The sequence below is a fragment of the Macaca mulatta genome, chromosome 10 (assembly GCF_049350105.2).
Source record: "Macaca mulatta isolate MMU2019108-1 chromosome 10, T2T-MMU8v2.0, whole genome shotgun sequence".
Taxonomy (NCBI): domain Eukaryota; kingdom Metazoa; phylum Chordata; class Mammalia; order Primates; family Cercopithecidae; genus Macaca; species Macaca mulatta.
Window position 1 is genome coordinate 7,986,190 of NC_133415.1, and position 16,199 is coordinate 8,002,388.

The 16,199-nt window shown below is 54.0% G+C and overlaps 1 protein-coding gene across 1 annotated transcript in view; it reads right to left on the minus strand.

Annotated features, from left to right (window-relative positions):
• The window catches only part of MPPED1 (metallophosphoesterase domain containing 1), a 96,314-nt gene that overhangs the window by 22,189 nt on the left and 57,926 nt on the right, over window positions 1–16,199 (minus strand). The window contains exon 4 of the mRNA XM_028827623.2: window positions 10,991–11,216. Within this exon, the coding sequence (XP_028683456.1) occupies window positions 10,991–11,216 (226 nt within the window). The remainder of the gene's footprint in view (window positions 1–10,990; window positions 11,217–16,199) is intronic.

A 16,199-nucleotide genomic window follows, 5' to 3' on the forward strand; every position in this document is an offset into this window, starting at 1 on the left:
CAGCCATCAGAGAATGCCCCATTTCCCTGAGAGGCTCAGGCGGGGCTCACATCTGCCCTAGACGACAGGCTCTACAGCCACCCCTAAGCAGATGGGGCAATTCCTGACTCGATCTGGGCTCAAGGCAGGTAGGTCTCCACAACGCCCCAGCCGCATGGCTCTGCAGCCCTCACCCTGTTTCACCAGCCAGGACCCCGTGAGGGGAGAGGGAGAGTCCTCTTTACAGATGCAGGACCCAGTGCTCAGGAGGAATCTGTCACAGAAGGGGACAGGGATACAGGAGCCCAAAGCTCAGCAGGGACTGCCAGAGGCTGGGCCCAGGGGAAGCCAGGCAGCAGCTGCCAAGGCAAACCGCCCACTGGACGGCCAAGGCCAGGAGCTGCCCAAGTCTACACGCCTGAGCCAGACCTGGAGCTGCCTCTTCCTAGGGCTGAGATCTTGAGCCAGGTGCTAGACCTAGTCAAGCCTTACCTGACCCATCTGTAAGATGGGAATGGAGATCATCCTGCCTTGCCCGTTGCTAGGCAGATTACATGGGACAATACACGGGGCAGTCGGCCGAATGCAGATCTCGGGTATGAAGCAGCGGGGAAAGTCTTTGCCTCACCTGCCCAAACAAACTGGGGAAGGCCAGCCTTGTGCTGGAACCACCCAGAAACACAAGGCAACACGCAAGCAGCACTGCCCCAGGTGCATGGGGACTGCTGGCCCCTGGAACCAGAGGACATAGCCCTAAGAGGCTGCAAGGAGGGAGGCCTCGGCCACTTAAATGGGGAGTTGGACTCAGCCTCCATTCTCGGTATGCTGGGCCCCAGAGGGCTTCAGGAAAACAGCAGAACAGAAAAGGCCCCCACTGGCCACAGGAAGCAGGAGCTGGAACCCCAAAGCTGTCCTCAGGCCTGCAGACCTGTGTGGTCCAGGAAGCCCCAAGCCAAGAAACTCAGGTAAAGTGGCCCCTGCTGGATGTGCCCACAGACTGAGGCAGACACAGTCTCCCCAGGGAGCACCCCCAAACTGGGCTACACCCCCTAAACCAGTCACACCCCAAACCAGCCTGCCCAGGACTCCCCCAGATTGCACCTCGCTGGCCAAGAGCCTGCCATCTAAAATGACAACACCCCTAATACCTCAGAGGGAATTATTGGAGACTAAAACGTCAATGTTTTATAAAAGATTTAAAAGGTTCTTAAGAGAAAGGGCAAAGGATTCCAGGTCAGGAACTTGGCACCGAGTGCCAGGCCCACCTGTGTCTCACCCAGAGACAGGAGGGGACACCGAGGGCGTGGCATGCTGCAGAGAAGCTGGCAGTCCAAACCAACCCCCGCGGGGCTTCCTGGGAAGGGTGGCATCACCGGCCGCCTTGAATCCTGGGTGGAGCATGCCATGGGGCAAGGTGGAGAGGGGAGAAAGAGCCTCACCACTGTCAGCCATCAGCAGTGACAGCTGAGGGAGTGGGGGCTGCCTCAGGGCCGGCCAGGAATCCCGCCACCCTGCCCTCCACTTCCAGGACTCGACCCCATTCTGGTGGGAGACAAGGAGGAAGCTATGGGGCCAGGAGATCATCCTGTCTCGTTTTTTCTCTAAAATATACATTTATAAAGTTAGAAAGAAGCATTCTGGCAGCTCGCAGCGCACACCGGGTGGGGCCTCCATCCTCCCTGCCGTGCAGACCCAGCTTGTTCAGTTCCTGCAGGACCTCTCACAAGCCACTTCCCTGCTGGGGTCTCAGACCCCTCAGCTATAAAAGGGGGACAAGATTCTAGGCCTCCCTGACTGTTTCAGAGGACAGGGCCTCCGGGCCAGCATAAGACAGGGACTGTCACTACAATCACATCAACCCCTGGCCCCTGGCTCTTTCAGAGGACAGATTTCAAGTTCCAGGCTGCTCCGTTCTGGCTCCATCCACCCCGCAGGCCTGCTAAGTGCACAAAGGGAAGGGAAGGGAAGGAACAAACGTCAAAGGCCAGTGCCACAACCCACCCCAGTCTTGTCCCAGGGGCCACCTGGCTGCAGCTCTGTCCCATGGCTGTGGGCGGTAGAGAAACCACCCATATCGCCCCCGTCCCCTAGCCTGGGAAGTCATAAACGTTGAGCAGCAGGCGTGTGCATGCCCATCATGTGCCAAGCAGTGCACACACAGGACCTCCTTCAGTCCTGAGGGCAGTTCTACAAAGTGACTATCCCTCTTGGCATTTCACAGAAAGCCAAGATTCTGACCCAAGGTTAAACAGCTGGGAGCCATGTACCAGGACATGTATTCCAGAATGGTCTGGAGCAGCCCTGGCTGTTTGAAGAGGGCTGACACCCAAGGCCACTGGCTCCCACAGAGAGGTGCAGGGCATCCTGGCACCTCTGCCTGGCCTTGAGGTCCAGCCCTGCCGGGAGACAGTGAAACCCCTGAGCCGAGAATCAGGACCCGAGTGCAGATGCCCAGCAACGGGCCCGGCAGCCACTTCTCAAAGTTTAATGTCTCAGCAGGTTTGGATCCCTTCTTTCAAAATACCAGAAGTAATTAGACCAGATGGACTCGCTGCGTGCCAATTTCACTCTCTCCCTCACTCTTTTTTTTAAATCAAGGCCGTTTTCAGTTAAATGAGAACAAAAAATGCATCCAAAACCCATAAATGAATACGGTATGTATACGGGATTTTTTTTAACACTTAGGATTTTGTACCAGCTGAGTTCTTCCTCTTCTCCTGCAGTTGGTTCCCGCCCCCTTCCGCTAAGCTGCTCTCAGCGAAGGCCTGACACCGTCTGCACCTGAGAGTCCACAGTCTCCCTGAGCCCTGGAACATCACAGTGCCCTGGGAGGGGGCAGCACAAACACGCCACCCTAATGAGACTTTCATCCCTTCTTGCCCAGACAGACTGAAAGACTTGGTAAGTGCAGGGTGCAGCAGTGGTTATGGCCCTTCCCCTGGTAGTGATGATACTGTGATAGAGACCTTCTTCGGAGGGCAGGGCCCAGGATCCAGGGGACACAGAAGGGGGCATCTGGCCTTCAGCTTGAGGGTTAAGGGGATGGTATCAAGGGGGCGACATGGCAAGCCAGCAGGGGGCACAGTCAGGCCTTGCTTTAGAGACAGCAGCACAGAAGAGGAAGAAGGAACCAGAGGGGAGGGAGCTGGTGACAGGCCTGGGCGGAGACCCCAGAAAGGTTCAATCACAGGAGAATAAACCAGGCTTGGATTTTAACTGAGTCCCCACAGCTTGCCATCCATCCATCTGGTCACTCATTCACTCATTCATTCACCCAACAAATACTTATTATGAGGAGCCAGACTCTGTACTGAGCACTGGAGTTAGGTCCATGAGAAAGGGAGATCTGGGTCACTGCCCCCATGAAGTCTCAAATGCTCTAGTAGGATAAAGAGACCATAAATCAGCTGCCAGAGTAATAAAGACAGGGTGGTCCTACACTGAATGGCACAATGGAGCGGGAGAGAGAAGCCAGACACAGACCTCACGTGTCAGATAACGGTGGTAGGAGTAAAGAGGACAGGCTTTCTACACATGGTGCTGGGCCAGGAGGGTGTCCATGTGGAAAAACCCTGAACAAGATCCCTACCTCACACCATCAACACAATCATTTCCAGTAGATCCAACACCTGAACATAAGAGGCAAAACAACAAAACTTCTGGAAAACAATACAGAAACAAGGCCAGGTGAGGTGGCTCATGCCTGTAATCCCAGCACTCTGAGAGGCCTAAGCAGGTGGATCACTTGAGGTCAGGAGTTTAAGACCAGCCTGGCCAACATGGTGAAACCCTGTCTCTACAAAAACACAAAAATTATCTGGGCATGATGGCAGCTACCTGTAATCCCAGCTACTCAGGAGGCTGAGGAGGGAGAATCACTTGAACCCAGGAGGCAGAGGTTGCAGTGAGCCGAGATCATGCCATTGCACTCTAGCCTAGGAGACAGAGTGAGACTCCATCTCAAAAACACAAAAGAAACAAGTCTTCATGATTTCAGAGAACAGAAGATCTCTGCAATAAGATCTCTGCAATAAGGTACCAAAAGCATTTATCACAAAGAAAAACACAAGATATTTGACTACACCAAAATTTAAAACTTCTGTGCACCCGAAGGCTCTGCTAAGACAGGGGAAAGACAGGTCACAGAGGGGGAAAAGCTATTGGTAACATCACAACTGAGAAAAGGCTCATACTCATAATCAGAATACATGAAGAATCTCCATGAACCAGTAAGAAAAAGACAAACAACCCAATTATTGTTTTTAATGGACAAAAGACTTGAGCACTTCCCAAAAGAGGAAATCTAAGTGGCCAATCAACATGGGAAAATATTCTCAGCCTCACTGGTCATTAGGGGAATGCAAATGGAAACCACCCAGAGACACTGCACCAGCACATACCCATGAGAATCAACCCACTGCAAGGACTGAACGAGAACATGTGAGCAAGCACTGAGCAGGGGATCTGGCTTGTGCAAAGGCTGGGTAAGCAGAGGATTCCAACAGTCACAGGCCCCTGCCCCCAATAGTTATAGGCCCTTGTCAAACCTGAGCTCCTGGGAGGCAGGCTTGATCCATTTCAGGGTCTCCCAAGCCCTGCATAGAGCCAGGCACATGACAAACCACAATGGGCCTCAGAATGTGTGACTCAACAAGCAAGGAAGTCAAAACCATTACAATCTAGCCACTGAGGACTGCTTGAGCCCAGGAGTTTGAAATCAGTCTGGGCAACATCATGAGACCCCATCTCTACAAGTAGTTTTAAAAATCAGCCAGGCGTGGTGATACGTACCTGTGGTCCCAGCTACTTGGGAAGCTGAGGTGGGGGGATCACTTGAGCCCAGGCAGTCGAGGCTGCAGTGAGCTGTGACTGTACCACTGTACTCCAGCTAGGGCGACAGAGCAAGACCCTATCTCCAGGGAAAAAGAAAATCTGACCTACCAATCTCCCAAACAGAGTATCTCTTAGTGGTAGCAGAAGAAAAGCCAGTTGCTATAACCATATGTTTGCTTTTTGCTTCCCCTTCTTAGCTTGCTATGTAAAGCCCTCAATATCAAGGCTAGCCTCCAAGTCTAGCAGAGAGAGGACCTCCCAGGAATGGGCCCGTGCATCCCTCTGCTTAAGGGGGAATTGACAGCCACAGGCAGAGGAACTGTGCCCTGTAAGGGGGAAGAGGCTGGAAGGACACTAGGCCCACCCACAGCAGACCCCCTGCTTGCATGCCCCTCGTGATGGGCAGCTCACTACTTGGTAAGGCCACATCACCTCTTCCCTGGACTCCTGCCTATGGAGGAGTCTTCCCGCACTGGTGAGACTGCCTCCTGTCACTTGCCTCTGTCCCCTGCTCTGCCGTCTACCTCCTAGGGCCACATGGTGAACACATCTGCCCCTCAACCCGGTCGGCCCTGCCCACATGTCCAGCTGCAGCAGCTATTAGGTCACTCGTTGCTAGTGTTTATTCCATCCCTGCTCCCTGCCTGCTGGTCTAACTGTGCTTCTAAAGCTGGAGGGAATGCCTCCTGTAGTCCACGTGGTAGCCAATATGTTGGGGGCAGAGGGGAAAGAAAAGGAAAGTCTGGAACATCTGAACTCCCAATGATCACAAGCAGCTCCGTCACCTGCACCCCCCAAAAGAGCCGCCATATGCCCAGGTGGCCGGTGCCAGGGGAGCGGAGTGCCCCAGCCAGAACTTCGACAGGCAGCTGGGGAGGGGGTGCACAACCCCCCACACCCCACTGGACACCAGGCAGGATTGGCAGCCGGGCCGGGGGGTTCTTCAGCCGTGAATACTTTTTTAGGGGCTGGTTAATGCCACTTCCAATTGTGTCACTTCTAGCATCACCTGGGGATACCGGCAGCTGAGTGTCCCTCTCCGCCGAGAGACTCTCACAGGGTAGTGTCCTGCGCTCGCCAGATCACGTCATGTCACCTTCCCAGTTGCTTGGAAGCCCAGGGCTCAGAGAGGCTACCTGACACCCTCAAGGGAGAAGGCCGACCTGCAAAGTCCTGGCTACCAGCAGCATGGTGGGTGGACGGGGGTATGGCCAGGGACCTGGATTCTGGCGGCACCAACACGATCTGGCTGCCCAGCCGCTGCTCTCTTGCTGTCATCCACCCAGACCCCCGGAAGCCACACTCAGCTCTGTGTTCCCCAAAATGCCCCAGGCCCTTAAGCCTCCTGGCCTTTGCCCAGGCTGCTTCCTCTGCCTGCCACACCGTTTCACCTGCACTTAGCTGCCTGTATCTATTCAGCCTCTGGCTCTTCCCACAGGAAGCCTCGCCTGACTCCAGCACCCAAGGCCCCTCCTTCATGGCTCCTACGGATGATGGAATTAGCTGTTGACAGTCTCCCATGAGAACGTAAATCCCATGAAGGCAGCAGTGGCGTCTGTCTGTCCACACCATGTCCCCAGGGTCTCCCTGGCACTCCGTACAACCTTGATGAATGAATTAACAAGTTTATTCCTGAGGGCATGAGGACATCAGCTCGATCCCCAGGCCTCAGTCTCCTCAGGGGGCCGAAACGGCCCCTGTGCACCCAAAGGCTGTTCTGAGGATGGAGACCTGCCACACGGGAGGCGTTCAGAAAGGCCACTGAATGGCCTCCGCCCTGGAGCAGGAAGAGCTAGGACCGGGAGCATGGAGGGTCACCCCCCAGGTGCCCTGGGCAAGCCACATCCCTGCCTGGACCTCTACCTGCCCTTCTGTAAAATGGGGTAATTGCAGGCCTAGCCCTGCCTTGGAGTTTGTGGAATAAAACTAAATGGTTATTCTCTTCCTGGCTCCCCAAGGAGCACCCCAGTAATAATAAATGACCGCAGCCACTCTCCAGAGCCTTCCTTTGAGCCAGGCCTTCACCTGGATGGGCCCACGCAGCCCTCACAACCCCCCAACAAGGCAGGCACTGTCGTTTCCCCACTACACAGAAGGACCAGAGAAGCTGAGCCACCTGCCCAAAGTCACACAGCTGAAAAGTGGTGGTGTCCCAATTTGAACAGCCTCCAGTACTCAAAGGCCCTTGTCTGGGACCTCACTGGTTGCAGGGAAGGTTCATTGAGACTGTATACATCATGAGGTCCAGAGAGATGACAGCAGGCACCTGCCGAGGACAGGGAAGATGGGACAGTCCTGCACCTCCCCACTTTCCCCTCTGCTCCATGAGGAGGCTGTGGCAAGATGAGACCAGGTCCTAAATCCGCCCACAGCCTCCAGCCACCAGGTGGTCACCATGTGGCACCAACCAGGGCAGCGCAGGGGTTTCCCAGACACTCTCTGCTGGGGCATGGTGGCAGGACCCAGCCTCCCAGGGGAGGGTAGAGGCCAGAGTGGCTCGGCATCCATTCCGTGGCACCACAGCGGCGGACACCGGCAATCTGCTCACAACAGTTGGAAACTGAGTGAAACTTGCCAGCAAATGAGCCCAGGCCTCACCTCCACCACCTGCTCCCAGCCCCAGATAGGGCCTGAGAGGAACAGGAGGAGCACCAGCTCACAGCCTCCCTTGTGGGACGGAGAGGAGGGGGCGTTCAGCCCTCGGTGTTAACGGTTGTCAAGCGACACGACCCAAGAGCCTGGCACAGAGCCTGGCACAGAGCCTGACACGTAACAGAGGTTCAGACATGTGGGTCTTCCCCTGCCTCCTCTGCCTGTGGAAATCTCATGCCTCTTCTGGCCCCAGTTCAAATGCTCTCTCCAACAGGGAGTCCTCCTGGATCTCACCAAACCCTTTCTGGGGCAGGGTCACATGGCCCCTGAACCCATCTCCCGGGCTCGAGTTCCCTTGTCTATCCTTTGGCTTCTCCCACTCCCTAGCATGGCACAGGCTGTGTGTGTGCACCCAGTGGGTAGGGAGTCAGGGAGAAAGAAATGACACCGCCTGCTTGTGCTCAGACCCTGGGGGTAACCAGGAATGAGGGAGCCCAGAACTGCTCACACTGGAAGACACAGAAGCAAAACCGGGAGCCACTGGTGGCTGGAACTCAGAGCAGCTGGACCACAGCAGGACCACAGGCCGGTCTCACTTGGTCCTCAGGCCCACAACCACAGCAGTGCCAGGACTTGGCCTCGGCTGGCAGACGAGGGCAGGGCCCACTCCTGGCCTTTAGTTCGCTCCTGAGCCCAGGGAGCCAGTGGTCAAAGGGGCTCTTCGGAGCCCAGCTGTGGGATGCACAGAGCTGCGCTGTGTGGGGGAGTGGGCAACACCCTGAGTGATGCCTGGCAGCCCTCCTCCCCCACCATCCTCCACCCAACACACTGGGTGCCGGGCAAAGCTGTGCTGGAAGAGTAAGCTCTGCAGCAAACAACAAGAATGAGGTCTCTGTAGTGGCACCAGGCTCAGCCGAACCCTCCGGCAGCCTTACAGCCACCCTCTGGAGGAGCCACACTCTCACTCCCATTTTGCAGAGGAGGAAACTGAGGCACAGAGAGGTTAAGTGACTCACCCAGCATCACACAACTAGTAAAAGATGAGTCTGGCTAGGCACAAAGGCTCACACCTGTAATCCCAGCACTTTGGGAGGCCAAGGTGGGTGGATCACCTGAGGTCAGGAGTTCGAAACCAGCCTGGCCAACATGGTGAAACCCCATCTCTACTGAAAATACAAAAATTAGCCGGTCATGGTGGCAGGCTCCTGTAGTCCCAGCTACTCGGGAGGCTGAGGCAGAGAATTGCTTGAACCCAGGAGGTGGAGGTTGCAGTGAACCAAGATCGCACCAGTGCACTCCAGCCTGGGCAACAGAGCGAGACTCCATCTCAAAAAAAAAAAAAAAAAAAAAAAAAAAAAGGTGAGGCCAAGATTTGAGCCCAAACAGTTGGGCTCCAGAGCCATGCTCTTAACCTCTACAAAATCTAACTTAAACAAAAAAGCAGTTTGCTGAGGAGAAAAGTACAAACCATTGGGCAAAGAGATCAGTCCAGATTCCCAGGGACTGCGGGCCTCCACCTCTCACCATGCTGACCCCTACCTGCCCACCTGCCCGCACACACCTGACACTCCAGACTTTCCATCGTGCCTGGCTCACCCCCAGGCTGTTGCTTGCCGGTCCTCCTCCTAGACTGCCCTCCTGGTCTTCAGCCTATCAGACTTCTCCAGATCTGAGCTCTAGTCGCCTGTCAGGCAGACTCAACCATCTCCCCTCCTCTCCTTGTCGTTGGCACTGACCTCATCACATCCTTGAGTGCCCAAAGGTCCTTGTCTGGGACCTCACTGTCTGCAGGGAGGATTCACCAAGAACCTGTACATCATGAGGTCCAAGGAGATGATAGCAAGCACCTGCCAAGGCCAGGGAAGAGGAAACAGCCCTGAGCCTCCCAGCCCTCCCCTCTGCTCCATGAGAAGGCCATGGCAAGATGAGACCAGATCCTAAATCTGCCTACAGCCTCCAGCCACCAACCAGGGCAGCCCAGGGGTTTCCCAGATGCTCTATGCTGGCAGTAGCTCTCTCTGAAGTCTCTCCACCCAGGCAGGCCCTTTGTGCCTCTAAAGGGCTCCTTAGCCTCACTGACTGTGCTGCTTCCTGATAGTGCAGACTCAGACCACGTTACTCCCCCTGCCTGTGAATGCCTTTCTCTTCCCTCAAGGCTCAGGTCACTCCACACCCTCCAGGGAGCCTTCCAGGATCAAGCCACACTTTTAAGCATATGTGATCTTGCCCTTCCATGTATGAAGCCCATCTCACCCTGCCAGCACTGGACACCCTGTGGCCGATCATTCTGTCCACCTATAAAACAGGGATAATAAATCAATCCTCACAGGGCTGAGTCAGGATTAGAGGTAAGGTTTATGGAGCCTTTAGCCTAGGGCATAGATTACTGTAATTGCTCGGAAATTATTTCCTGCCATCACCATTATCATCATCACCATTGCCTTCTCCTTCATCATCATTGTCACCATCATCATCATCACCATCACCATCATGATACCATCATCACCAACACCACCATTATCACCATCATCACCATCACCACCCTCACCATCATCACACCACCATCATCATCATCACCATCACCATCACCATACCATCATCATCACCAACACCACCATTATCACCATCATCACCATCACCACCCTCACCATCATCACACCACCATCATCATCATCACCACCATTACCATTATCACCATCACTACCCTCACCATCATCATCACATCAGCATCATCACCATCATCATTATCACCATCACTACCCTCACCATTATAATCACACCAGCATCATTACCATCATCACCATCGTCATTCTCACTGCCATCATCATTGCCACCATCATCATCATCACCACCATCATCCTCCTCATTACCATCATCACATCATCACCACACCATCATCACCACCATCATCACCATCAGCATCAGCATCACCATCATCATCAACCATCATCATCACACCATCATCACCACCACCACCATCACCACCACCATCATCATCACCGTCACCACCATCCCCATGATTATCACCATCATCATTACTATACCATCAGCATCACCATCATCACCATCACCACCAATATCATCATTATTACCATCATCATCTCGCCCAGCCCCTGACATATGCATCTTTTTTGTGTGGAGCTGGAAGACAGCATCAGGGAAAGATTCCTAGCATTACAGAACATTCATTAAAGGCAGGGGTTCTGGAACCAAATCGCTTGGGTTTAATCCCAGCTCTGCCCCTTCCTAGCTGTGTGACCTTCGGCAAGGTCCTCGCCCACTCTGGGCCTCAGTTTTCTCACCTGTGAAATGCAGATAATAGTACCTGCCTGTAAGTGAGCTAGTATCGTGCACAGCATAACACAGGATACAGCTGATCATACTATTTTCAGTGAGATATGGGGGAAGAGAGGCCCAGAGAGCAGCAGTCACCTGCCTAGGTTCACACAGAGGGTGAGGGGGCAAGATTCAGTCCTGAGCCTCGCATGCGGAGCTCCCTGCTGCTTCTCCCATCCCCTACACCCCCTGCACTCAGCCTCAGCTCTGGTCTTGCCAGCAGGCAGGACCAGTGCCCAGGCCCACTCACCATGGGGAGCCGTAGATCCGGAAGCCCCGCACGGTGACCTCCGAGTCCTGAAGGTAGATGCAGTTGGTCAGCAGCGACTGCACATTCTCATAGTTCTCCGGCTTCAGCTTCGACACAGATGGGAAGTAGTAAAAGTCCTGCTTGATGAGGTCGGCCATGAACTCCTGGTCAAAGGTCAGCTCGTGGTTGCCTGCGATCACGATCTTGTACTCGTAGGGCAGGCTGCCTGCAGGGGCGGACACAGACAGACACGCAGCACACAGCTGTCAGCTTTTCCAGAAGCCACAGCACAGCTGAGAGAGGGGCGGCCAGGAGGAAGCTGCTGGAATCGCTGACGGAGTACCTGCTGCCAGGCCCCCAACAGGTGTCTTCATCAGATCAGAGGAGGCAGCAGAGGATCACTCAGACAGATCCTCAGACAGGATCACTGTCCCCATGGTCCTGCCTGCCCGGGCCTCCACTGGCCATCGGCCCCTGAGATCACTGGGAGGAGGCTGGACAGGTTCCTCCCAGGCTGCTAAGCTGCAGAGTGCCTGGCCTTATCCTGGGACTTCTCTGCCTCCGTTTCTTCTTTCTGGACTAGTTGTCTACTGGTAGAAGACCCCTCACCCTGCACCCCCAGTCCTAGCTGTCACCGGCCTCATGGTCCCAGGCCCCTACCCCCTGGGTATCTGGGACTCTATCCTCCACTTTCCGAAAGGAATCACAAGGTCTTTGCAGAACCCAGTTCAAACGTTTGGAGACCCCACACTCAGGAAACATTATAGGGCCGACCCCTACTGCCATGGAAATTCAAAGCCAAAACGCACTCTAGATGGAATCAAAACAAAAACGTCTATGTATACAGCCACCGAATTACAACAGTGTCATTCTAGCTTTGCCGTGTGCGAACTTTTGGGTAGTTCCTCCAAGGTACACATCTTTCTCTGGGGTCCAGTTTCATGGATGCCCTAGGCAGGAGTGTGCCACCCAGGACACTGGCTGGGGCTGGTTTCTGGACAGCTGCCTGGCAGGCTTCACCCACCAGACTGGCTCTATGCAGGAACAAGACCACCACGGCTCTTCGGTCTCAGTAAACGCCACTCGCCCCTGTGCCCCCTACTCCATCTGAGAGCCAGCCTGACCCCAGGCTCGGGCCCCTGACTCCCCAGTCCCCACCAGCCTCAGCTGCTGGGCTCTCATGGGCCTGGAGAGTCAAGATGGTACCTGTAAGCCCTGATTTGGATAAAAAATGAAATGTTGAAAGTGCACTTGGAGACCCAAGCCTTTCTCCCGGCCCCTCCTGGGTGGAGAGTGCCCTGGTGGGTCAGGCAAGTAGCATGTGAAGGCACCAGCACAGCACAGGGGCCTCGGGGAGATGGGGGCCCGGACAGGAAAACGGTGACATTCCATAACCAGTTCACAAAGCAGTAACTGTGGCTAACAGACCGACACCTCGTGAGGCATCCCCTCCATCCCTGGGAGACCGTGACCTTCATCTGCTAAGTCACACACAAGGCAAGGTGCTCGAACACTCCTCTGGCCGTCAGGCTCCACTGAGCCCCTTCCCTGACACCCCCTTCACTCCTCACCCTCCCGGGCAATGCCCAGCAGCATGGGCACCGTGCTCTGTCCCCTGGGACAACACAGCAGCCCAGGAACAGCAGAGCCTTTTCCACCAGGACCAAAACCTCTACCTCTCCCGCTGTGTGAGCATTCCATGGGGAACCGAACTCCAGAAATGCCTCTGCTCCAAATACTAAGGATTGTTTTTCTTATTGGAAACGGATGCTCGCAATATGGGCTGAGACTCAGAAGATGTGCCATCACACTCAGCTCTCAGGAAGCGCTCTAGGAAGAGCTCGCCTCCCCATCCCTTATGTGAGCTCCCGGGAAGGGCAGAGTGAGGTTTACGGCAATGCATGTCCTATAACTACAGCCATTATTATATCCTAATTGCAATGAAATAGAAGAGTCCAGAGCCCCTTTATAAGCTTCTTCTCTACTCCCAGCTAGGTAAGATCTATGCCGTCTGTCTAACCACATGCCCTATGGCCACGGCAAATGACCAGTTCCCAGCCTGGCCAGGGAAGGTAGGCCAGGGCAGTGAGAAAGGGAACCCTGAGGTGAGATAGAAGTTTTCTGCAAAACAGGAAGAAAATCCCAATCTACTCATAGCTGACTCACCGACCACCCCAGACTGCTTTACAGGTTTGAGAAAGCACTGCTCTTTCTTTTTTTTTTTTTTTTTTTTTTTTTTTGAGACGGAGTCTCGCTCTGCCGCCCAGGTTGGAGTACAGTGGCCGGATCTCAGCTCACTGCAAGCTCCGCCTCCCAGGTTTAAGCCATTCTCCTGCCTCAGTCTCCCGAGTAGCTGGGACTACAGGCGCCCGCCACCTCGCCCAGCTAGTTTTTTGTATTTTTAGTAGAGACGGGGTTTCACCGTGTTAGCCAGGATGGTCTCGATCTCCTGAGCTCGTGATCCGCCCGTCTCGGCCTCCCAAAGTGCTGGGATTACAGGCTTGAGCCACCGCGCCCGGCCAGCACTGCTCTTTCTTCTTCAGGATTTATCAACTCCAGGGCGGGGGGCCACTGGTACATAGCAGGCCACAGAATCTCAGCTCCAGCAGCCTAGATCCCAGACCCACTGAGGCACCAACGAGCTGTATGACTTAGCTTCCCTGTGCCTCAGTTTCCTCACCTGTAAAATGAGAAAAGTCACGGCTACCTTGCAGGACTGTTCTGATATTATAGAAGATAATCAATGTACAAAACTTTTGATGTTCAAAAAAACCAAAGAGCTTCCCTGGGCCGGAGTTTGCAAACTAGAAGCAGGCAGGCCAGACCCACCCACAGACATATTTTGTTTGGCACAACTTTTTTTTTTAAACTTGAACTTGTTGCCAACATCAAAAATCTGAGACATTCCTAATAACACTTCATTACTTCTGTTTTCTAAAAATAAAGAAATAAATACAATTTAACCTCTGGCCATCCCGGTCCAGTCAGGAAGTGCTGAGTGTCTGTGTCCACTTGGACAGGATGAATGCCTCCAGCTGGCCCCAGTCCCCACCTGTCCCTACCGTCTCACCCTAGTCCGCTTCATTCATTTGAAGGTACTGCCCACTCCTAACAGGCATTTGGGTTTCTGTCCCTGGGGATGTGAAGGGAACAGCCTGGCCCTGGTCTGAGGTTCTTCCAATCAGGCTGCTGGGATGAGATTCTCCAACCCCCTTCCACCTCCCCGACCCTCCTCTTGTTCATCAGAGCCCACCCTGGCCCCAGAGCGCTGGGAACTCTGCTTGCTGTGCTCTTGGGAGAGCTCCAAGACCATGGAGGCAGGCGGGTTTGCTTCCCCCAGCTCTGTCCCTAGCAGGCCCCAGCAGGAGTCTGGCAAATGAAGCTGCCCACAGCCCCACAGTGCGACCAGGAATGGTATGGAGAAGCCCTCTCCAGCGAGGCTCAGGCTGCGGAGCGGAGGGAAGAGGACTGCGTGGGCCTGAGCAGCTGGCGGTGGGCCGGGGAGGACACAGCAGGAAAGATGGCCACTTCCGGACCCCTGGTGGAGAGCTGAGATCTCATTTCCCTAGAGCACCCCCAAGGTACTTGGTTCTATTATCTCCTCTTTGCAGCTGAGCAGAATGAGGCACAAAGGCTGGGAAACCCACCCAGGCCCCATGGCTGCGGAGGGGGACGCTGGTCCAGCTGACCCCATACCTCTAGATGGGTGCCTCAGACTCCTCCAAGGCCAGCAGACCCAGAGTCAGTGTGCAACCCCTCACCGAGCCCCTCCCCAAACACACTGCAGCAGGGAGGCAGCCAGAACCCCCAGCTCAGGTCGGGGGTGGCCACCATCACTGCCTTCGGCTCTGATTCACCGCATTTCCACTTCAGATCACCCATCCATCCTGCCACCCAAGCTGGGGATGTGGAGCCTGCGCTCAGGTATTTATGTCATGTCTTTGACTGGGGGTGTTACTTAAGCAAATTAGCAAATTACTCCAACTGTACGGTTCCATTTATTTCTGCAGCTCCCGACTACTGGGGATTGGGAGGGGCGCAGAAGCTGTCAGCTCTCCTCTCTTCTTCTCACCTCAGCAGCCGATGACTGAGGCTTCTTCCCTCCCAGGAAAGGGTGGATGGGGCACAAGGCCGAGCTCCTGTACATAAAGCTGGGCAGCAGGGCAGGAGCCACCACCTGCTGGGGTGACACTCTCAAACACTGTCTGTTCCATGGCTTGGAGGCAAAGGGACATCCACTTATGAACACAGAAACTGTCCAGCACCACATCCCTCTGAGTCCAAAGTCGTGAGTATGCCTGTGGATGTCCACCTGGACTTGGCAATTCACCAGCTGTGCATAACCTTCACAGACACTTAAGTGTTACTATCCCCAGGTTACAGCTGAGAAAACTGAGGCCCAGGGAGAGGTTGCATAAGATCACACAAATCAATATCAAAATGACTGACAATTACAGAGGACAATGGACATTTGGTAGACCCTATGGCAGTATCCTGAGGTGCACTCTGCACCGTCATGCTACCCTGCCTCTCAGTGGATGGATGGATGGATGGATGGATGCATGCATGCATGGATGGATGAATGGTTTATAGATATGGACACACACATGGATAGACAGATGCATGCATGGATGGATGAATGGATGGTTTATAGATGGATGGATATATAGATGCACACATGGATGGATGGTTTATAGATGGATGGATGGATGGATGGATGGATGAATGGATGGTTTATAGATAGACGGATGGATGAGTGGATGAATGGGTGCTTTGTAGATGGATGGATGGATGCATGGATGGATGAATGGTTTATAGATATGGATGCACACATGGATAGATGGATGCATGCATGGATGAATGAATGGATGGTTTATAGATGGATGAATACATAGATGCACACATGGATGGACGGTTTATAGATGGAGGGATGAATGGATGGTTTATAGATAGACGGATGGATGAGCGGATGAATGGGTGCTTTGTAGATGGATGGATATATAGATGCATACATGGATGGATGAATGGATAGATGGATGGCTTATGGATGGATGGATGGATGCTTTATAGATGTATATAGAGATGGATGAATGGATGGATGGTTTATGGATGAATGGATGGGTGGGTGGAGGGATGCTTTATATATGTATGGATATATGGATGCACATATAGATGGATGGATGGACGGATGGATGGATGGATGGATGGA